Here is a 24,519-nt window from a genome sequence, read left to right as displayed (position 1 = left end):
TGCAATAAGTTGTTCCCAAATTACTCATTTAAAAACTCATATAACTATATATCAAAGACCAAGTACAGGTCAAAAAGTTATTTCCATTTAACATATACTAAGCAATATTTAAATATTATAAATATTACCAATTAGATTTAAAATCTGATTCTTGCATTTACTAAAAAATTTCAAAACCAATATAGTTAAGTCTCCATCAGAATACCTGAACCAAGCTGCCTCCTTTTCACTCACCAAAATGTTACTTAGTAGCAAATGTTCCAGGAAAATTCTCCCTTAAGCACCAACTGGTTAACTATGTATCAAAGAATACACCCATTCAATTCCCCATAAATTTACCTTGGTGTATCTATATAAAATACTTGCAACAAAGTCTTACAAGTACCCCAAGTATCAACAACCACTATCAATCATTGGTAGCAAGTACATGTTCATGGAAAGGCCTGTTCTGATCAGAGAATCAGTAAGATTTACAGAAGCTTAGCAACTCTTGAGATTGGGTCATCTAGATAACAATAATTGAGAACTTAACATACTTTATATACAAGAGTGCAGAATGTAAATGATTAAAACAGTATTAGCAACTTAAATTTTCTCTTAAACAAGCCATAAGTCATTTCTCTGTTCAGAATCCATGACTGCAACCAGCTCTAACCGGTTCCTTGAGGAATGTGGCTAGGCTGAAATTTTGGAAGTGTTGGCTTTGGTGGTGACCAAGGAGGAAGAAGTCTCTGGCTTCCCTGTTGCTGCAGTTCCCACCCTCCAAAATGAATATACCCACCGGTGTGAATTGACAATGTGGTCCAAAGAGCAAGGCAGGAACGGAGTCCAGATCCTCAAAATGGTAGTACAGGGCATAACCACTAGGCCACCTATCAGTTCAGTACAAAAAGTACAACCCTGTGCATCATGGTGCAAAAGCTGGGGCCTAGGTTTCGCATTGTGCATCTCACACCTATGGAAATAATAAGAGGAGTAAAATCTATAGAAATCAACACACCCTAAGAAGGTGGGTGCTCACAGAAGACCGGTGTCAATGCTTTTGCAAAGGTGGTTGGCTACTAAGAAAATGAATGGCAATTACAAGTCCAAAGTTGGAAGACAACAAAATTTTACAATCAACTCTGTTGAGTTTGACCATGAAGAACTCAACGTGGGTTTAATGTTTACCAACAAGGCTTTGCAAATCATGACACCCATCTACATGCTTATGAAAATTACTACCCCACTAAAATCTAGTATCTTCCAAGGATGATTTTTAACTCTCAAAGAGTTGGAAAGATGTGGGCCATGAAGAAAGGAGGTAATCAGCAATACCCCCAAACCCGTAACTCTCAGGTTTTAAACTTTCCCCTTTACCATCTGACCTTGGAAAGACATAGTGACACATTCAAAGCTTAAGGTGGAAGAATTCCAGAATTCCAAAGAATAGGAAATCTGTGTACCAATGATGTGCCAAGAACAAATGTGGATTGTCTGAGGGTCAACAGTTTTGAAAAAGTAAAAAGAGAACTTCTAAAACGCAGGGTGGATTCTTTAAAAGAAATAAAATCACCGCTCTTGACTCACTTAATCCTTCGCCATGTTGCTGTCAGCTCACCAACTAAGAGTGCGAGAGTGTGTGTCTTGCTGGGTCCATTTTCCCATGGTCTGTAGAAGGCGCTGTGAAGCACATCCTGTTCTAGCTCTGGGGCCCTTCCCCCCTCTGCAGCCTTACCCAGTGCAGGGAATGCGCCCCCTACTGACTCCAACACTCATCGCCTTTAGCCGACTTGGCTGCGGTGCATTTTGGGTGGGGGCTGGTATTTTCTTGATGGCCATAAACCAGAAGCAACAATGCAGATTTATAAAGAAACTGTATCAAGCTACCCAGGAGTTCCCCCCCTCCCCTTTGAAGGTTCAAGACACTGGCACGAGAAGCATCAGGGATAGGAATTGGGTGTGTGGATGGACAGCATTAAAATGGCAAACACAGGAAACAGTTTGGTTCTTTTTCCCTCCTAAGCCTTTGTCTGAGAAATGGGGTTATGGCAAGAACTGCTCAGAGGAATTGGTGAACGCAAGAACATCAAGAAGACTTAGTGTGGGTACATGTGTGGCTAAAAAGGATATTAGACTTTAGCGCCTGATCTTGGGCAGAAGAGGAAGAGAAGCAATCGCGCCTTTTCCAGCAGACAGGCATCCAGGTTGGGGGGGAGGGGAGGGGAGAGCAGGCAGGCAGCCCAGAGGAAAGAGAGGTGAATAAAAGGGTGCTCAAAGAACTCCTCCCCATTCATTGCATTAAAAAAGAAAATCTTTTCGCAGCTTTCTGGATTTCCATTTTTTACCATCTTACTGCAAAGTTGGGGCTCAGAACGTTCCTAAGAGGTCGTGCTGACCAGGCAGCTGCGACTGAGAAAAAGGGGTGGTGGTGGACTCCGTGCTTAGGACAGGAGGGTGGCTGGCATGTTGGGGAGGAAGGGTTGCACGGCGGAGGCAAAGACTTTCCACTCCGTGCCATGCATGCTCCCCGCCCCCCAATCTGTACCCCCCTCCCCCAGCTAAGGGTGGGTAGACCTGGCAGAAGGCTCGTCCCAGGCACTGGGGGTGTGCGTGGGGGGCTCGTTTGGCTGGGGGGGGGGAGCGGGAGGAAGGGATTAGTTCCAGGGATGGGAGCAGCTCTGTTCTTGCTGGGGGCGGGGTGGAGGGAGATGCCATCAGCGGCACAGGCTCCGGGGGCCAGGCTGGCTGCTGGCCTCGGCGGGCTCACGGGGCGGGGAAGGGAGGTCGGGCTGCAGGAGGAGGCGCCTGGACCCCGGAGCAGAGCCCGGGTAGCGGTCCGCGCCGGGGCGGGCGTTCCGTCAGCACTAGAGTATGCAAAGGAGCGTGTGCGGCTGGAGGGCTGGCAGTGGGAACAACAATGCACCCGCGGGGCCGGTTCGGCGGGAGCGGGGCCGGGCCGCGGGGTCGGAGCGCGGCGGCCGCCGGGGCTTACCTTGACTCGGCCTCGAGGCGCGCGCGGGGCCGGCGTGCTCGGGGGCCGGGCGGCGGCGGCGGCGGCGGGCGGATGGCGGCGGCACGGCGGTGGCGGCGGCGAGGGCGCGCCCGGGGCCTCGTCGCGCTCTGGCTCGGCGGGCTCCGGCTCGCGCCGCGGCCGCGGCTGCTGCCGGGGGGCGCGGCGGGCGCAGCAGAGCGGCGGGCGGCGGTGGCGGCGCGAGCGGCTCCCTCCAGTCCCTGCGCGGGCGGCGGCGGCAGCGTCGTCGAGCGGTGCAGACAAAGGAGGGGCGGAGGGAGGAGACGGAGGGTGTGGGAGAGGCGGCTTCACCGGCGCGGGCAGGCGGGCGGCGGCGGCCGCGCTCCTTTCGCTCCTCAGCAGCGGGGACCGAGAGAGGGAGCTGTGTCTGAGGAGACGCCAAAATCCCCCTTAGCGCTGCCCGCGGGAGGGGGAGGGGGCACAAGATGGCGGCGGCCGGGGGGGGGGGGGGGGGGGGTTCAGCTCATGGATCCCGGCGGGCGGCGGAGGGGAGACCGGGCCGGTGGAGGCGGCGGCGGCAACGGGCGGGGGAGGGGGCTGATCCCGCGTCTCCCCTCAGCAGACAATACAAGCGCCTCGGAGCGAGTCCCCGAACCTGCCCTAGCCAAAATGGCGGCCGAGAAAGAGCGGAAGTGACGTAAATACCTCATTAGCATAAGAGGACTCATTGTCCAGCTAAGTAGGGGGGGTAGTGGGGGACAGTACCCCTTCCCCCCATGTCCCCCAGGGACAGCTCTCTCACTGCCACCTGTGCTCGCACCTAACTTTTTTGGGGGGAGGGTGGTCCCAGCACCCCCACCTAAGGGAAATTATATAATCCCCACAGAGGGGGAGCTCTCGCGAGAACCAAGAGGATTTTTGCCATTGACCCACTAGGAGGCGCCGCGGATAATGGCCGCAGTGCGCTTCCAGGGCCCCGTGTGCACGGCGGGCGCCTTCCTCTGGCCGCAGCGCCGGCGGCGGAGGCACCAGCAGCGGGCCGCAGCACGCCCTGCACTCAGTCAGGTGGCCGTGCTGGGGATCCCTGCGCGGGCCCAGCTGGGCCTGGACTACATCTGGCGGGAGGGGGCGTGCGGGCAGCCCAGCGGCTCCACGTGCTGGGAGGCCTGCGCTCTCACCCGCCGGGCAGCAGCGGGAAGGGCAGGGACACCCGGCCGGTTGTGCGCGATGCCTCCTGACTTATATGAGGTGTGAGGGCCTCGTGCTTCACACACCGACTGGAGATAAGCCACGAGCTCATGGAGCCCTGGTTCCTTCCCGGTGGGGCGGGTTACTTAGTGCACAGAGGCTGACAGTCTTCCAGGTTGGTGATGGGCTCTTCTCTTTGGCCTGAAGAAAACAAATGGGAACCCTAGCGTGTGGGGCCACCGGACTCGTAAAGCCGAAAGATGAGAAATGATGTTGCCGATGGGCCTCCACAAGATGCTCAAAAACTACACTTCAACTGTGGTCCCAGGGACACTTCTAGTGGTACCACAATCTGGACAGCACAAGCTAGCACATGGACAGTCTGTGCAAACTTAGGTCAATCCCAACCAACACATTACCTCGTTTCTGAATCCACCTTTTGGAGTAGAGTGCATCTGAGAGTATGTCACTAGCTAAACATACTGAAGAGTCATTAGCACCATCAGGAAGGATTAACCAAGCCTGTTTTCTTAAAGTGTGTGCTCTGTAAATAACTGATCTTTGGCTGTTTCTCTAAATTTCAAGTTAAAATAGTTTCAAATCATACTTAACATCCCCAAAGATTCGGATGTAATTGAAAGTAGTACTAGTTGTGGTTACAAATAGCTCAGTGAAGACTTCAATTAGCAGGTTTAAACAAGCCATTTCATCCAACACAGAATTTCATTAATTTCTGAAAGCCAAATCAGTATTTCAAGGGGAAACAAGAACTGGAGAAGTTAAAAAAAGAGGGGGGGTGGTGGTGGCACCAAAGCATTTTAGAGAAACAAAGATGAAGAATCTAATTACATGTTACAGAAGACAGGCAAAAGCAACTATGAAATAAGCAAAATTTATCACAAGTTCAGTTGTCCTTAGATATACTTAGATTTCATAGAGTGGTAATACAAATAAATACAAAGGGAAAACATCTGGATTTCATCCTTGACCTAATTTAAAAATTAAAGAGAGATGCTAGGTTCACATATAAATGTTTTAAGATTTTTAGTGCTTAAATCATTAGATTTACTAAAAAAATACCATCTAAATAGTTCAGATTCTTTTCTAAATAACTGCTACATGATGAATGTCTCGCTGTTCAAATGCTTTCTCTACTATCAATTCCAGTAGTTACAGTGTTGTGACTGGAATTAAGAATCAAAAAGATTAAAAAGGCAAAAGATAGCTATCTACTCTCCTGGGGTTTGAGAAGGCAATACTTATATAGTGAGTTCTCTGAGGTAGGTACTTAATCTCTGCTCCACATACTCGACAATAAAAACTTTGGGTTTAGATGAAGAAGAGGAGAATCTAAACACTCAACAACCAAAAAAGGGTATTATATTTCTATTACGTTAGGTAATTCTACATCAAACAGTGATGAATTTTCTAGTTACTATTAATGATGAAAGAAGTCATTTCCCCCAGGAAGGTGGGTCCCTGGTGTGCTGGCTGGCTACACAGCTCTGTAAAAGGGAAACAGAATAGTAGAGGTCCTTATTGGAAAGTGTCCTATGGATTCAACTATGGGAGCAGGTAATGTTCAAAATGACACCAAAGGTTTTATAGTCTGGTATTAATTTCTGGTAGGATCTGTTAGAAATGCAAGGGAAAAAGCAGATTTTAAATTTCTTTAGGATCCAAATTAAGCCAGGAAAATTTAATTAAGAATACTGTTCAATAAATACGCTTATTAAATAACTTAGAGGGGTCTCTTCCTTTTACTTGCAAAGGACAATCAACTTGATCTTAAGCTTATTTGCTCAAAGTATGCCTTCCCCCAAATTTAAAAGGTACTATGAGTTCCATAAGCTATGCTACAGTCAGAAATTTATCTTTTTTTTTTTTTTTTGAAACACTTAGAGAAGGTAGGCAAACAGAACACTTGTGCTGGCTTTCATGAACAGCTTAAACTTAAGGAGCATTTTAACCAGCGGAACACTTACAGCTTAGCAAGAGGTTTAAAAATTACTATAGCAACTAAGTCTCGAAGTCATCAAAATACTGATGCCTTAATGTCATCAGTATTTTTTTCTTACTGATAGAAGTTATTGCTCAGGATAGAAAAAATAGTAGCTATGCAATCAAGAGATGTCAAGTTTCCAATTCACAGTATGTTAAACAGACTTGCTGTGACAGATGAAATGCTTCATCAATTCAAGAGCTACAAACAGCCCAACTCTAAATTCATGACCTAAACATATTTTATCTAGTTTAAGAAATCTGAGATACATTTTTGAAGAAGGGGCAGAGGTGTCTACTTATTCATTAATACAGAAATAGCCATATATATTTCATGAATATAATTAACATTTTTCTTGCTACTGACATCTATTACAAAGAGCTATGAGTCCAGTTCTTTATATACTTCAAAATCTTCCCCATGTACAAATTCTGCACATATTCTAATGAAAGCAGCAATATTTTCTGAAAAACAAAAAAACAAAACAAAACAAAAACCCCATGTACATTTATTTACAAGTCTTAATATAGCAAAATCAAAATGAAAATTGAGAACACTGCTCATTTTTCTAATTTCATTTGACAGACAAAATGGAGTTTCCTCAGAAAAAAGATTTGTATGAAATTTACCTTACCTTATGATTTATGCTCTAAGAGTACATTTTATAAAAATCAGCAACCAGGCTTCTTTTATGTTTAAATGAAATCAACATGATAAGTATAATGAGTAACTTTCTTTTATGTAGTAGCAAAGAGGGTCAATAATCCTTTCAAGAAAGAGACTATTTCATTTCCTCCCAACTTGGATTCACCGTAAACACGATCCACAAATGATATTGGAACCTGGTTGAAAAAACACATGTTAAGTTGGTCTTCAAAAATATTAAAAAGGAAGTTAGCAAGCATACACCAATACAGTACAAACAAGCTCTGTCTTATGACAGCCCTTCAAGTAAGTTCAGAAGTTATGTGTTACATATAGTTAAGTTGTTATAGCAACTGGACGCCCAAATCTTTAAACATTTCATTACCTAAAAAAAGGTCAAATGAACCAAATCTAAAACCATTCGAAAAGCAATGATCCTGAATATTAAGCTGTTGACCTGTTTCAACCAGAATGTCAAGAAAAAAATTTATACTCCAAAGTAAAAGCCTTTCACTAAATTTTTTCAGTAGTCCATTCAATTTATCTGTTACTATGTTTTAGTGTTAAATGAAAAATCTTGACACTTCCATGGAGACATGGCATTCTAATTATTTTCTTGCTATGAGGAGGAACACCAGTGTTAAAGGAGGAGAGCCTTTCCTAAGAGCTCAACAGCCTGCTGTATGTATTACTGACCGCCTTCCGCCCCATTAACTCCTGTCCTCTTCATGGAAAATGGCAAACGGATTCATCATTAGAGTGGTTCTTGGCTATGGAAAGAGGAAAAGGAGCAAACACACTCATCCCACAGTGCTGAGTGGTCAGAAGAAAGGGCAAGATGCAGAACCTACCAGTAACTTTTAATTCTTTAAAAGTAAATGATGCCTTCTATTAATGATTTAAATCCTGGTAGGGTCAACGTAGTTATTTCGAAAGTGAATTTTTACCCTTTAGTGCATGGACGTTCCAAACAACCAGAAGCCTCCCACATTTATTTAGTAGTTGTGCAACTTAAACTTTTTATTATAGTCTAAACCTACTGTTTCCTTACAAGGGATACGGCATTCTATTTACCAGCAGTTTGCCTACCTCGCCAATAGTATAATTCAACTGTCTTGCCCGAACAATCATCTCCATCTGGAACACATAGCCTTTAGAAACACATTTTTCTATTAATTTCTGTAGAACTTCTTTTCGGTATAACCTGTGAGAAAGTAAAATACATATGAACACCTAGATAAATACACTTGCTACATGTACCCTTTATGAAAGTCCACTGGTATTTATAAAACCTACAACTTTTCACTAGCTGTTTGCATGCAGAAAAACTGTCACAGCTTATGATTAGGATACACTTGTCCTGAACGGGAATGGTCATGCAATCTTTGGTAAATAATTTAGAATAATTTTGAAAATGAATTCTTAGTATCTTTTAGGGAATTATTTCCTTACCATACTACCACAAATTATAAAAATAGGATAAAGCGAGTCATCTGAAGTAGAACCACCATTTTAAGCTTTTAAATTTTCTTAAAATTAAAGTTGAATGAAGAAAAACCATTCCAAATATTCCAACAATAGAGTTGACAGACGATGATTAATCAATATAAAGTAGATGACAAGAGCAAACCCAGTAATTAACAAGTGTTTCCTCATAAATGTCTGAGCAGCTTCTATTTCCCAAGATGTACTAAATAAATTCCCCGAGATAAACACAGTCCCTTTAGGGGACTTAACGGGGAACTCCTGAAGAAAGTGACTGGGTTCATCCACAGGACTTCCCAGCTCCTGTCTCTTACTTTGGGAATCTGATGTGCTCCATGTTTGGCCTGTGCATCTGCCCACTGCAGGTCTCTAACTGTGACCTCAATTGGTGATAGCTGTATCTTCACGATGGCCTCAATCCTGCAATGCCTAGATTCCTGTCTTAACTTTGTGTGTGAATTCTGACAAAGGACCAAAGAATTAACATTATTTAATGGAAAAAAGCAAATGCCAAGTAATACATAGTCATACAAAACAGTTCATCTTCTATAGCAAGACTAAAATTAAAAATATCACCCGCCAAAACCAACAAAAATTACCCTTCCCCCGACCTGGAAGAAGGCTTTGTTCTAATTAAATAATATTTTTTTTAATTAAAAATACAGAGAGCAAGGTAACTGCAAACACCCTAACCATTAATTATTTTAAGTTTTTCTGTGGACAGAGCAACAATATTCATATGAATTGCAGAAAGTTGCTGGAAGAAGTTCTGTTCTTTGGAGCCTGTGATCACCAATGATAGACAGCAATGTTCTGAATAAGAAGTGGATTAAGCAGCCACCTTGGCTCCCTAAGGCCCCCACTAGGGGCTGAGCACCAGTGTGAATATTAACAAGCACACTAACCTAAGCCCTACCTTTGATGCCCCTTAGAAAGTACATTTCCCTTAAGAAGATGCTCAGGACTTGGGGCGCCTAGGTGGCTCAGTGGGTTAAGCCTCTGCCTTCTCGGCTCAGGTCATGATCCCAGGGTCCTGGGATCAAGCCCCGCATTGGGCTCTCTCATCAGTGGGGAGCCTGCTTCCCCCCCCACCTCTCTGCCTGTCTCTCCGCCTACCTGTGAGCTCTGTCAAATAAATAAATAAAATCTTTAAAAAAAAAAAAAATGCTCAGGCCTCATTAGCAATTTCTTAAAGATCTTACTTATTTATTTATCAGAGAGAGAGCACGAGCAGGCAGAGTGGCAGCCAGAGGCAGAGGGAAAAGCAGGTTCCCCACTGAGCAAGGAGCCCAAGGTGGACTCAATCCCAGAACCCCAGGATCATGACCTGAGCCTAAGGTAGTGGCTTAATTGACTGAACCACACAGGCGTTCCTCATTAGCAACTTTTAAGGAATTTCAGTCTATCTTTGTATGTTCTGGAACAAAAATGTAGTAGAAATTAAAAGCATTTCTTAAAAAGAAGTCATTGTATACTAAGAAATTCAGATAAGAAGTTGTTAATAACAGAAAATATAAAATTACAGTTTTTACTGTACCTGAAACTTCCTGTTAAATCCGATGCTCCTGGTCTGAGCAAAATCTGAGTTATAAAATTGGCCCCGCGGCTGTTTAAATAAAACAATTAGATTTTCTTTATATACTTTCTAAACAACAGAAACACAACCAGGGTCAGAGTGCTAAAACCGTTACACTAATTCCATAAATGCAACACTGTTTTACAAACACGTCAATTTTATAGAAATTTTAGTTAGTAAAGGATCTGATATTCTCATTTTTGAGGAAACGGGGACTTTTATTCTCTGAATGTGACAGAGAGGACCTATAAAACAATCATTCTTCTAAACTTTAGGTAAGAAAGATAATGGATTTTTAATTCAATTTGCATATTTGCTACCAGTCCTCATTTAGAATTATGACCATCTCTCAGAAAGCAAAAGGAATCAGGGATTTGGAGTTTCCTTTTCAGATTCTAATAAGCATAAGGGATCATGGGTTTCAATCAGGCAACAGGTCAGTCTGCATAATGATGACACTTTTTTTTTAAAAGAAGGTATGCAAGTAGGCATGAGTTTTGGTTTTTGGCAATCTCTGGAAATTGAACAAAATGTTCATTTTGAAACCGTTTCTTTCTACTTGGGCCGCTGTAACTAAATACCACAGACTGCGTGGCTTAAATGAATTTATTTCTCCCAGTTCTGAAGGCTGGGAAGTCCAAGATCAAGGTGCAGCAGACGTGGTTCCTGGTGAGAACCCCCTTCTTGGTGTAGAGGGCTGCCTTCCTGCTGTGTGCTCTCACAGAAGAGGGCATCGAAAGCCAAGCCCTCCGGTCTCTTCTGGAAAGGGCACTAATTCCACCATGAGTGCCCCATGGTCACTAAATTTAATTACTTCCCAAAGGCCCCACCTCCAAATACCAACAATTTGAGGGTAAAGTATTTTAACAAATAAATTTTAGCAGAGACATCCTGGCCCTAACAACGATAAGGTATGTGCTTCAAACAAAACTAAGTATCAGTTTCAAGCTATTACTAATACCAATAATTAACATTTCAAAAAGATCTGAAGTGCCCTTGGAAAAAAGTGACTTTTGTATTACAGCTATTTTAGTGAGCTCTGATTGAGGAAAAAAAAAAGTTTTCTGAGGCAGTCTGGAAAGAACAGTTTTTCTCTGAAGCCAAGGTAACTACCAAGGCCCTCCCTAGAAAAGATTATTTTTACACAGATAACATGGTTAGGGCTATAGCTGGGATAATAGCTTACAAAAACATTTTCCCTTTCAAATTGCTTCCAATAACAAAATTCTAGGACATAGTTTACCTCTCAAAATGGTTTTAATCAAAGGAAAGTGAGCGTATATGTATGTATATATGTGTATGTATACATACACATTTGTACCTCAAATCAGTGAATGTATCTCTAAATTGGGGTTTTTAAATTAAAATGCAGTAAGAGTCAGATGGGCTTGGATTAAAATTCTAGTTCATACAAATGAGTCCATGGGCAAGTGATTATGTAATCTTTCTCAGGAGTATATATTTCAGTCAATGTAGACATTAACAACTAATGACAAACACACCTCAATACAACTTGGGACTCCTTAATTTTAAAGTGGGTGCTGTGATAACCAAATTCAGAGGGCCTGAGAGATTACTCAGTCATTGTTCTCAACACTGGCTGCACAACAGAATCCTCTGGAGAGCCTGTGAAAAATACTGATGGTTCTGCACCACCCGTGGAGATCCATTTGCATGGTCTACAGTGCGTGTGCACACACGAGAAAGGGAAAATGACAGGGAAGAGTAGTGTACGATTTTCTCTCTACGTGATTCCAATATTCGGCAGGATTAAAAACCACTGTTTATCCAACCCCTTCATTTCGCCAAACATTGAGGCTCTTACAGGTCTTAAATGACTTTCCCAAGGTTCCACAGTTAAGAGGCAGAACTGTGATTAACTTAACAAAATCTTCAATAGGAATGAAAAGGGTCATAAAAAACACTAATATTAGTAAATACTTAGTAAATATTAGTAAAGGCATACCTTTACATCTGTAGAGGTATGCTGTCATATATTAAGCAGAAAGCTACATAGATCCCTTATAGATTTTATCTTCTCAACCACCACAAAAAGGTGATACAGATTAAATAAGGTCAGAAATTCTTTGTGAGTCTTCCAATCAAGAAGCGGATTCTCCCTCCCTATCCTTTGATTATGGACCTCTCTCGTGTGTGTGTGTGTGTGTGTGTGTGTACACAAGACTACTCAGTCCCAAAATACAGATAAATAGTTCACTTAAAGCTGAAGGTACAGAATCAATTTTGCTGAATTAGACCATTTCTAACAAAGGTTCAAAGGCTTATGCTGATTTTTCCTTAGTGACAAATATTCAAAATAAAATACTTTAATCATAGGAAAATTTGGACACAAGGAGCTATCTGGGAGTATATACTGGAAGTTAACAATCCGATCCCAGAAATGCCAAGGCAGCACGGTGAGTAATTCAAATACCTGTCATAACCACAGTCCCAGTAGGTACAATAAAGACTAGAGAAACTGTAGCACATGTCTATACCTGATTATTTTTCTTTTCAAATCCCAGCCATATACACCTCCATTTCCTTTGTAGCGAGTTCCAGAGACAATGTCAAAATTACCCTCCTTCTGCTTCCTGAAGAAAAAAAAAACATTAGCTGTCAATTAGAAAAAGCTATTGAGCTTTCAATATTTATTTTCACGAGCTACACAAAATAAACTTTTAAGATTTGCATAGGAAAAACAATGCCAAGAAAACAGATGAACTATACCACCTAAAAATCTTTCAATGTAAGATTTTCAGACCTGGTATTTTTCATTTATTAATTTCTAAAACTAAAAAATAGTAGTACTTGCTGATGGTACCATGTGAAACCATCCTAAAATGTAATCCCCCTCCATTCTGTTCTTGACCCTATTAATAAGTAAACAGTGCTACAACAGCCTGGTAACCCTCCAGACCTTTCTCTTTGCAGAAAAATATAGACAAAGCCCCAGGGATTTCGGTTGCTTTAACAAAATTAGAAACCAAAAAAGTATACTCTGCAACTTGCCTTTCGTCAGTTAATGATATACATAATGGAATCATGGACATCCCTGGAGGTCAACAGAGAATTTCCCCATTTTTTCTAATAGCTGCAAAAATTTCCCATGGAACAATGGACCCGTATACTTGTATGGTTGTTTTCATGGTGGGTCTCCCAACCCCAACACCACAACCACAATGAACAGTGTGACAACGTTCTTATAAACTTACATCCTGGTGCTTATACAACCCAAAGTGGAACATAAAAGAATTGCTAAAACAAAGCTTACAAGTATTTTGAACAGGTATCACCAGAAACTACTTTCCAAGAAGGTTGTAGCAACTCACGCTTCCCCAGCAATATTTGGATGTGTCCACTTCCCGCCATCTTATCCGTGCTAGATGTGTTGCTCTTTAAGTTTGTAATTATGACAAAATAATGGGTAATAAAATACTGCCACAATTATTTCACTTTGTGTTTTCCTGCCAACATCCCAGGGTGTCTTCCCTCGGGCTTCATTGCCATTGGTCTTTCTTCTACATAGGGCTTGTTTCTAGCTTTCACCCATTTTCTATTCCCCTGGTTCCATTTCCTTCTCAGGTCAAAGGGGCTCTTGGGAATTAGATATATAAGCAGAAAGATATCTCTGAGGCGATCTTACGCAGAGATCAAAGGATGAGAATAGCTAGCTATTAAGGAGCAGGGAAAGAGCATTTTAGGCAAAGAACACAGTGCTCCGTGTGACACAGAAATGGAAGGAGCATGCCTGCCGCAGAGCGGGTGGAGAGGAGGGGCACAAGATGAGCTCAGAAAGGGACGCAAGGGTCAGATCACGTAGCTGTTTGAGGGGCAAGGAAAAGTTTCTTTTTAAAGTTTCTCTTTAATGACAACTCACTGAAGTAATCGAAAGAGGAGAGTAACATTACCTAATTCTGTTTTAGTATATTTAGCTTACACTGAAAACAGTTCCCAAATTCTTATTCTGAGAGGTTTCATGTTGTCTTGGATTCTTTTTTTTTTTTTAAGGTTTTATTTATTTGACAGAGAGAGAGTAAGAAAGAGTAAGCATCAGCAAGGGGAGGGGCAGAGGGAGAGGGAGAAGCAGACTCCATACTGAGTAAGGAGCCCGATGTGGGACTCGATCCCAGGACCCTGGGATCATGACCTGAGCCGAAGGCACACACTTAACGACCGAGCCATCAGGTGCCCTTAGATTTTCTAAGAATACAACCATATTGCCTGCAAATAAATACCACTTTGTATCCTTACTTAATATTCATACTAAATTCTTGTTCTTACATCACTTAAAATGTCCACATATAATGACAGCTGGCATGCCTGCCTCAATGTGTTTATTAATGATTCAACATTTCACCATTTAGTAAGATGTCTGTCTTAGGACTGGATTGCCTTTGTCAAATTTAAATGGTTTCTTTTTATTTCTGTTTCCAAGTTTTATTACAAGTGGCTAGTACAGTTTATCAAATACCTTTAAGCACCTACAGACTTAATCATGCTGCTTTCTTTGCTAACATAATAAATTATGTGGATGATTTCCTGAGGATGAACCATTCTGGCATTCTTGGAATAAACCCTACTTGTTCATGGTGTTTTACCCTTATGATGTAGGGCTTAATTCCATTAACATGGACGTCACCTTCCATCTATTCCTGTGGTCTGGGAGAATTTAGAGTCCCTAAAATACATAATTTAGCCACGAATCTATGGCCATGAGGCTCAGATTTGTATGTTGGTTTCATTTCTGACAGCAAACTTAACATAGCATGTGCATTTTTAATTGGTAAAAAATGAAAATAAGTCAAATATTTAAGCAAGATAAATGATTTGAATCACAATTCTTTCAAATATTAAAAATACCTACCTAATGAATTCAGGAATAAATTTTGGCTGAAATTTAGAAAAAATAAACATTAAGTCAGTAAAATAGGCTTAGACTACCACGAATAGCCAAAGAAAGAAAGATAGCACTTACATGGTGTGAGAGATCAGCATCCATAATAATGATGTAGTTTCCTGTGGCATGTTTCATTCCATGAATATATGCAGTTCCTGAAAATGAAAATATACCCACTAAAGAAAACCAGGAGAAACGCTTACATATACATGTGAAATTAAGCACCTGAAAAGCATACACCAGTTCCTTAACGGTGATACTAAACTATAATTAAAATCAGTCAAAAACATCTCTCCATTCCATTCTTTCATCTGCCACTTCACCTTGGTCCCAGGCACCACCTTCTGACGCTCAGCTCTCTCTACCTAAAAGTGTTTCCCTGATTCTGCTCTTCCCAGCACTCCTGGCCCATCTCCACAAAAGCTATCCCAAGTGTAGTCTCCATTGCAAGCTTAGTATACTAGAGGGATCTGGTATTTGGGGTCAAAGACACAGCCAGCAATTACTTAGCTCCCTTCATGCCTAAAAGTCCCCCAGGGACCTGACAGGTAAGGGTAAGTGGGGATTTGGGGAGGCCCACATTCCCTAGTTCCAAACCCCCACAGTATCTTATTAGCAATGGTGAACTCGTCTAACTTCTTTTGCTAAAGAGTGAGGATCACAGCTTTTTGGATTTCCACGGACTCGTAGGAATTCCTGATTGCTTTCATGGCAGTTTCCATTATTTCAATCTCAAAGAACCTCTGGGTTCAGATACTCAGAACACTAGATGATGCCAGAGAAATGGTCTTCAAGACAGCAGCAAATACTCAAATTTTTAAGAACTGTGCTTCCTCCATGCTCTCCCAATTTTTCAGTAAAATTATACTACTTCTTAATCTAAGCAACTATAACCATCCCAGAAATAAAGGTACTGAGATACTCATTTCAGAATGATTAAGTTCATCTAAGATTTTAAAAGCTAGAAAAGTTTTCTTTTTTAAAATTAAAGAGTAACTTTTTACTACTTATAAAGAAATGTTCAAAGATTTATAGCTAACGCAGCATGCTGGTCCAAAACATTTGCCCTCAGATCCCTTTTCTGGCCCTGCTCTACCCTGTTCTACATTGCATGGAACTATAGTTCCCATGTACTCTCCTCAACTGGCGGTCAGATAGCTTCGGGAGGCAGGAGGGATAGTTTCCAGGAGAGAGAAAAGGAAAACTATGTGTCCCCTCTCCTACTCTGCCTCCCAGCACTGACTGGGTATCCTCTATGGCTCTAGCTCCTGCCACGTATCCCCTACTTCATCCTTCCAGCCCCTTCTAAATAGCCTGGGTTCCCGGGCTCCAAAACACCATCTCCCCCTATTGCTGCTCCATTCTAGGGGTGGTAGCAACCTCTCGCCATTACCAGTTTGAGTGGCCTCACTGTTCCATTCCATTTGGCCTCTTAGCATTCCTTCACCTGTGTAACCAGATTCTTAGTATTAAATTCCCTACACTGAAAGGCTGACAGTGGTTTCTGTTTTCCCAAGTGGACCCTGACTGATACGTGCAACTCAAGTTAAACCATATACACATCATTAAGATCATTAAAAAACCATCAGAGGTCACTGTATTTTGGCCTTCTTCCAAATTCGGAAAATACACACTGGGTAAGCTTACCAAGGCGAGAAGCAAGTATGAGGGTCGAGAGGTTCTACTTACCCAGGCCTAACTTTTTCTCCCGTGGTCTTAGAAGCTGCAAGAATAAGAAACAGCATTTTAACACAAATACTAAAAATAATCTAATAAAAATTTTTATAAATGTCTACTTCTTTTAACAAAAATATAGCTGCATTTATTAGACCTTAAAGCAGAGTATGTTTAACATTTTTTGCCACGGTAAAAAAGTGTTTGCTAACAAATCAAATAGCTTAGTAAGTTGGAAAAACAATATTCTTTTAACCCAACTCTGCAGGTCAAATTTTAAGCATTTTTTTTTTCCTGGTGCTATTCACCAGAAAACAGTAGGTAAACAATGTTATATCTATTATTTTATCATTTTGAACAGTAGCTGTTGATTCCTTCTCCTAAAAAAACCGAGGATTTAACTCACTTATCCTATACCTTTGAGTATTTGATAGCCTTATCTGTTTTCTCAATCCCTTTTGTGATTTTATTATTTATTTACATTCTTGATCCACCCCCCCACCCCTGGCTTTTTATTTTTTTCAGTCACAAAAATAATACAGGCTTACGGTTACAAGTCAGACAATATATGGTCATACATTAGTTAAGGCATTCAGGTTAGTTGCAGGTATGTGCCGTTACAAATATTGCTACAATAAAGATACTTGTACATATATCCTTTTGTATATACGGGCCTGTCATTTCTGTAATTAGCATCCCCAAAAGTTGAATCGCAGTGGCTGAAAAGGTATGCATGCTTCTTTCTCTGGATTCCTTGTCTGATTTTAAATGCTGATATCACTCCATCAACTTATCCTGACTTTATGCTTGGAAGACCTCATTACATTCTCTACTGGCCCAATGACATGATTTTAGGGTTACAGGCCTAACAATAAAATTTTTTTTTCTCTTCTTACTTTTTGTCGATCATTTACTCTTTCTACCCTTTTTTCCCCTTCATATATAAAACTTGACTTCAGGTTTAGCTTTTTTTCTTTCGTATGGAGATTTCTGAAAAAAGTAGAATGCCAAGATTTTGACTCTAAGTTTCTGAGGTATGGGGCTCATATGGACTCAATACCAAGCCTATCTACACCCCTTCCACATTTTCCAGTATAAATCTCTTGAAGTATTTTCAGTTTAATTCAACCAGGATAGACTACTTTTTTTTTTTTTTTGTTAAAACTTCATGTGAACTGCTATAGGTCTTGGGGAGGAACAAAGATAAAATGCATTCCTGCTCAATGAACTTTTATATAGAAGAAAACTAGACATTTAATCAATCATGTATACTAATTATAATTCACTGGACAAAATCAAACAAGATATATCAGGTTTTATTTTTGTCACTAATGATTACTGACAAAATACTGACCTGGTATCAGCCCAAAAAAACAAATCCCTTAAAGTTCACCTTAGATTTTCTATAATCCTATGTTTCAGTTGGAAAAATCTTTTTTTCTAAAGTTTTTATAAAATATAAACCATGCTGCATGATAGAGTACTATGGAACAGTTAAAAGAATGAGATAATTTAGCAATAAAAGATCTCTTGGCTACAATTAAAAATAAACAGAATGATACACGGAGATTGCATTTATGATGAAAAACAAAGAATGCCACACTGCCTAGTTTGACAAATAGACACATACACAGGCATGCACAAAGGTCTGAAGCAAGCCACACCAAGCTGCCAGACTGGGGTGTCCCCTGGAAAAGGAACTTGGAGGGGGACCACAAAGGCAACGTCAGTTTTATCAGCAACTTTTTCACTGAAATGCAAGGCTCATGTTTTTTTCCATTTTATTTTTTTAGTTTTTGGCCATTTATAGTTGTGAATTATGTTTTTTTAAAAGATTTTATTTATTTGAGAAAGAGCAAGAGAAAACACAAGTGGCGGGGGGGGGGGGGGGGGGGGGAGAAGCAGCCCCCCTCTGAGGGGGGAGCCCAATGTGAGATCTATCCCAGGACCCTGAGGCTATGACCCAAGCTGAAAGCAGATGCTTAACCAACTGAGCCACCCAGGAGTCCTGAGAATTATGTTTTCGTACATTTGATTAGGGTATTGATTTTTTTTTTTTTTAAGATTCTATTTATTAGAGAGAGAGAGAGAGAATGTACAAGCAGGGGGAACAACAGAGGGAGAGGGAAAAGCAGGCTCCCTACTGAGCAGGGAGCGAGAGGCAGGGCTCAACCCCAGGTCCCCGGGGGTCGTAACTGAGCTGAAGGCAGACGCTTAACCAACTGAGCCACCCAGGTGCCCCAGGGTACTGATCTTTTTGTTAGAGGTAATATTTTGATACTTAGGGATAAACGATATTCTTAAAATAGTCAAATCTTTCAATCCTACAGTTATATTAGATGTTTTTAAAGTAATGAACATGCATTACATTTTATTAAAAGAACAATCTGTAAAAAGACTAACATATGAAATAACATAGGTGACTTAAACTAATCTCTAGTTGGGAGGTTGAAACAGACGGCATACATCAAACATAACAGAAGCACTCAACATGGAAAGGCTGAAGCCCCATCTCCCATCCCTCTGCCCTACAAGCATGGTTAACAGCTCAGGATACGTGCCTCCAATTGTTCTTCAGCCCCACCTCCGCTGTTTGTTAGCTGTGTAACCTTGGAAAGTGCCTTAAACTCTTGTTTCCTCACAGAGTTTAAAGAAAAAAACTTCCTTCATTTTTTGAAACATTCATTTCAGCCACTTTGAAAGACTAGCAAACAAAGCATCTCTGAATATTTCCAGATATTGTAAAATAACTTCAGAAATAATTTGTCTCCATCTTCTATCCCAACAAACCACACACATCACTTCAAAGCAAGTAAGTGCTTTGCTATCCAAGGCATGGCCTGATATTGTCTGGGTTGAGGAGACGGGCAATTTTCTATTTTAAATGATTTAAAGGTCATAAACTAATGAAGGAACAGGGAACTTCCCAGGTAATACAGGAAAATCATAACAGTGAATATAATTTTTTTTCTCATTATTTTGAATTTTATTGGGTCACGTAGTTTTAGAATTTGAAAAGGTCAATTTAATAGACATATTCTACTATCAATCAATTATATCTCAAGGTGGAATCAAGTTCTATGACAAAGGTGTTCAAAATATTGTCAGGTTGATATTCCCAGATTCAATAACAACACATAACTCAGAGTAGTCTATACAGTAACAAATGTGATTAAGTGCCTTGGCTCACTTCTATAAGAAAAACTGAGGAGCTGCTGGCCAAAAAAAATGAACCTGACATCCTCAGAAGTCACTGCTAGAAGGTTGGAAATCTGTCAATTTTTAATCTCCTCCTGTGTATCACAAGATATTTAGACAACTGGAGGTGTGACAGACATTTGAGTTGCCCATGTGTGATATGGAAAGAATTACTAGCACAGAAAAGATTTACCATGTGTGTAAGAATAACACATGTCCCTTAAACTCTTCTACTGACCACCATCTCCTCCAACTGAATAGAAATTATTTCATTATCAGGATTAATGAAGAATGTGTGTACCCGGTGACAGTTTTTTTTTTTTCCCCTAATGCTTAATTACCTTTTCTTAAAATGCAAATATCAATAAAGGTTCTCCAAGAGACTTTTTTAATGTTTATATTGATGGTTCTCTTTTGGGAGGAGAGGACAATTTTGCCCACAAGGGCTCATTTGATGATACCCAGAGACATTTTTGGTTGTCACCTTGGGGAGAGGGGCTGCAAATGGTATCTAGTGGGCAAGAGTCCAGGGATGATGCTAAATGTCCTCTAACATACAGGACACTGCCCCCGCCCCTACACCAACCAACCCAATCCCCCCACCGTGAAGAGTTACTAGGTCCCAAATGTTAATGGTGCCAAGACTGAGAAACTCTTGTCTATACATATTAAAAAATACCCAATGTCTAGAATGTGTTTTCTAATTAAATCTGGACTTAACTGCATGTTTTTGGCCCAAGATTTATCTAAAGTTGAGCTCACAAGTATTTTCAAACATTTACAAAATAAACCATTATAAAAATAAACCAGTGATCAAAAATAAAAATTATAAAGCCATTATAAAATGAATTCTACATCTAAGTTTCTCCAGTAGAAAAACAACACCCTTCAAAGTACAGTGGGAAAATCTAAAATGTAAGACTCCAAAAGTCAATCTCCTCCCAGAAGACCGCTTTATAGGTTAAACAAAAGATGCTAAGTGCTCTGAAAAATAAAAAGATGCCAAATTTCCATGAAAACAATCGTCCACCCAACTATAAGCTTTTATACTTGCAAAAAAGGAAGCCAAAAGATCAAAACATACATTACTATTTGCAATCTAGTTCCATAATATTCCTTGTCAATTCAGGAGCATGCTTTAATTTTGCCCTTCAAGAGAACTTATCTGCAGGTTAAGTTGTAAAAACAGAGTTGATCCAAAGGCCAACTATTAACTTTTTAACACTTACTTTTCTTTTTTTAAGAACTTATTTGAGAGAGAGAGAGAGAGAGCGCGCGCAGAAGCAGGGGGAGCAGCAGGCAGAGGGAGAGGGAGAAGCAGGCTTCCCATTGAGCAAGGAGGCCGATGCAGGGCTCGATCCCAGGACCCTGGGATCATGACCTGAGCCAAAGGCTTAACCAACTGAGTCACCCAGGAATCCCTTGCTGTATGTACAATTACTACTGATCCAACGTATCAAAGGCATGTATAACCTCAAGCACAGTGAAAATGCATCTGAATCTCAAGTGTGTAAGATGCTTTTTATCATTTCAGTTTCTAGAAAAATTGATTGAATTTAAGCACTGTCATTTCTCATTCTTTTCCCTAAACAAACACAAGTGATATGACAGAAAAATGTTCACATGACTTACAATCTTGTCTGACCCATAGATCTTCTCCAACTGTTCAGCAATGTCCCTTGTTCCATCTGGGCTTCCATCATCTATGATTATAATTTCGTAATTGATTCCACTAAAATAAAAAACAAAATTAAAGTTTGTATTGTTTGGAGACAGTATTCTCAAAATAAAAAAAATTTTTTTAATTACTAATTCCTCACCAGTACAAGTGGAAATTTATTGTCACATTAATCACTAAAGGAAACTTCAATTACCAAATGAAATAAATGTCATTTAGTACTTCACCTCCAAACTCAGCATGTTGCCGAAAAATGCTGTAATAAAGTCCTGAGATGTTAAAATAAATTCTCATACAGAAAACATACTCTTCAATTTAAAACAATCACAGCAATTCTATGTTCTATATGATAGGATATTACGAAATTTTACTTACCAACTTTGGAAATGGAATTGTAGGACCTTAATATCAAACCTTGGTTACAAAAAATATTTCAAAAGTACATTTAAAAGATATCTCATGTTGACTGAGTTGCTGAGTGAATATTCTTTTAAATTTAATTCCAAATAGATTTAAGTGACATAAGAAACAAATATGAGTTCATTCCATCTGTTAAAAAACCCTCTTTAAAATGGCAAAATAATCTCTTACACCACTATTTCAAACAGTTGTACCCATTTCGTCACACTATTAAGTACATAAAGCACGGATAATTACATAAGATTTCAATGTGCTTCAAAGTGAACATCTAACGGCTCTCCATTAATTTCATGTTACTGCTCTAGTGTAAAAATAAGCCAACACAATACTTGGTTGTACATGTTATCACTATGTTTTCCCTCACCTCATTTTAGATTTTTTTTTTAAATAATTTTTTGGGGAAACTTAATTGGAAAGTAAAGGAAAGCACAGCAAAACTCCCCTACAACACTGTTTTAAAAACACATATAAGGAGGGGCGCCTGGGTGGCTCAGTGGTTAAAGCCTCTGCCTTCGGCTCAGGTCATGATCTCAGGATCCTGGGATCGAGTCCCACATCAGGCTCTCTGCTCAGCAGGCTCAGCCTGCCTCCTCCTGTCTCTCTCTGCCTGCCTCTCTGCCTACTTGTGATCTGTCTGTCAAATAAATAAAATCTTAAAAAAAAAAAATTAAAAAAAAAAAACCACACATATAAGGAAAAAAACATTCCATTGTAAAAGGCTTAAAAAAGTCAGCCCCGGCATACTAGGAAGAAAGCTAAACTCAGCCTATCTGTTAAGAGGAAATACTAGACTTCAGCTTCCCACAGTGCTTTAATTTTGGCAATTGCTTTACAAGCCAAAATATGTAAGATGTTGATTCTAGCTGATACGCTGAGAAAGATATACTTCAAAAACAAATGAAGTTACTCATTAGCAAATTATACTTTCTCTCACTTCAATGTGCCCAGAACACCTGAGGGTAAGGTAGTTTAAAGGAATCCAGCTAAGGTGCCTTTAATTCGACTATGCCTGAAAAGAAAATCGTTGTTCCCTTCTTGAAGCTTCCCTCCAATTAAAGCAAAAAAATATCTGAGACTCAGAAGACAAACTAAACAAGATCGACCATATGACAATTTCTCTCATGTGGAAAGTGCTTACAGAAACCAAAATAAGATAACTAAAGAAAAGAGGAAAAAGAAATAAATTTTTTAAAAAATGTGAGGAGCCACACACATGATGATATTCAAAGAATTATAGTCAAAACCGCAATGTTTTTCACCAATTAGCATTTCCAAAAATGTAAGTTTAATAAAGCCCGGGTTGGCTTGTTGGGGAAACAAGCACTCTCGGGATAATGTCAGTCCTAAGGTGGTACTATATATATGTATGTATATACACATATATATATACATATTTATCCCGCCATCCCCCAGCATTTTGGTAATAACTGTCAATTTTAAGCACATCTGTTGACCCAGCAATTCCATCCTGAAGACTTTATCCCCAGTACACTAGTAAAAGTACGAGCGTGTCTGTTGCAACATTCTTCCAAAGGAGCATTCACTATGTGTCCAGCATTCTTCTAAATCGTGGAAAACATGGGGTGAACAAAGTCTCTGTTTTCATCTGTAAAGCAAAAGTCAACAAAGAAAAACGAAAAAAGCTCCAGAAATAATCTGCGTTCACGGGGATGACACGACTCGTTAAATTATAAGAGTTATATGGAATATTATCGAATTAAAAAAGATAATTTTCCAAGGTGGTATATGTTGATCTGGAAAGATCTTCAGAGATCTATACATGATCCCATTGGTATAACCCTAAAACAAGTAACTTCGTACTGACACCAAGATATCCCGAAATCTTAAAAAAAAAAAAAAAATTGTGTAACACTTCCAAACGCAAACTCGAAAAGCCCTACTTTCTAACAATCACATCGAACATCCACTAGTGACCAACGAAGTTGCCCGGCCCAGCAGCAGCTCTCGAACCCACAGAGATCAAACCTCATGCTTACATAAGCACTCAGCACGGGGGCGGGAGTGAGCGTGCTCATTGAGACTCCCGGCTCCTGCCGCATCCTGACCATCTAGAAGTAGGAGTGAGGTCAAGCTTTCAACCTCGCTCCAAGTGAGAGAGAAACCAACCCTACTTAAAAAAAAAAAAAAAAAAAAAAAAAGGACAGCGGGGGGGGGGGGGAAGGGGGTGGGGGGGGTGTACAATTAAGAGAATGTCTCACAAAACCCAAGGGCAGGAATGAAAACACAAGACACCGAGAGAATCCCAGAAGTATCCGTTCTGCTTTCTCCAAGGGTGGCCCTCTCCCCAAGTCTTCCCTCAAGAGCCCAAGGAAGGCGGCGCAGGGCCGCCTCGCGCAGCCAACTGCCGACACCCAGGCCGGCTAAGCCAGCTCATCTCATTCCTCAGGGAGGGCGGCCGGACACGTTACCTCTCGGAGAAGCTTTTCACCAGCAGCCATACGATGAGCGGTAGGTTCTCGCGCTCGTTGTAGGTGGGCAAAAGCACTGAATACTTGTCCTGTCCCCGGGCGCGCCCCTCCGACTCCCGCCGAGAACTACGAGGACTATCGCTCGCTTCCTCGGAGGCCATGGCGGAACTGCGCGAGACGCCGGAAACGGAATGACGTCAACGCGCCTCGAGAAGCGGACGGCTCGGACCGTACCAACTTCGGGAAGGGGGGACAGGCCCTGTGGTTGGGTTCTAGGTCTCTTAAGGCTATCTTCGTGGTGCCTAGAAATATCCAGGAACTATGACTCCTGAAAGTTGAATATGAGGGTTTCTCCAGGGAGTACATGTCTA

General features: G+C 40.9%; 2 protein-coding genes across 8 annotated transcripts in view; both read right to left on the bottom strand.

Moving 5' to 3' along the window:
• The window catches only part of ADNP (activity dependent neuroprotector homeobox), a 34,829-nt gene extending 27,974 nt beyond the window's left edge, over positions 1-6,855 (bottom strand). For 3 of the 7 annotated variants that reach the window (XM_032878971.1, XM_032878970.1, XM_032878968.1), the window contains exons 1-2: positions 2,975-3,073; positions 782-955 (exon numbers count right to left, since the gene is read on the bottom strand). The gene's annotated coding sequence lies outside the window, so the exon portion shown is untranslated. Of the gene's footprint in view, positions 1-781; positions 2,496-2,974; positions 3,074-6,777 lie in introns of those variants that run through there. The other 4 variants (XM_032878973.1, XM_032878972.1, XM_032878974.1 and 1 more) reach the window with 4 other exon arrangements.
• Positions 6,856-6,861: 6 nt separating this feature from the next.
• Positions 6,862-24,346, bottom strand: DPM1 (dolichyl-phosphate mannosyltransferase subunit 1, catalytic). Its single transcript, XM_032878977.1, has 9 exons — positions 24,149-24,346; positions 21,254-21,353; positions 16,439-16,472; positions 14,828-14,904; positions 14,717-14,742; positions 12,348-12,443; positions 9,811-9,879; positions 7,878-7,992; positions 6,862-6,985 (listed from the first exon to the last, which is right to left on the bottom strand). Exons 1-9 carry the CDS (start codon positions 24,307-24,309, stop codon positions 6,881-6,883), a joined length of 783 nt encoding a protein of 260 aa, XP_032734868.1. The 5' UTR covers positions 24,310-24,346; the 3' UTR covers positions 6,862-6,880.
• Between the last annotated feature and the right edge of the window lie 173 nt (positions 24,347-24,519).

This window comes from Lontra canadensis, unplaced genomic scaffold (genome assembly GCF_010015895.1).
Source record: "Lontra canadensis isolate GAN:19392208 unplaced genomic scaffold, GSC_riverotter_1.0 scaffold65, whole genome shotgun sequence".
Lineage (NCBI taxonomy): Eukaryota > Metazoa > Chordata > Mammalia > Carnivora > Mustelidae > Lontra > Lontra canadensis.
This window is presented reverse-complemented; position numbering and strand designations above follow the sequence as displayed.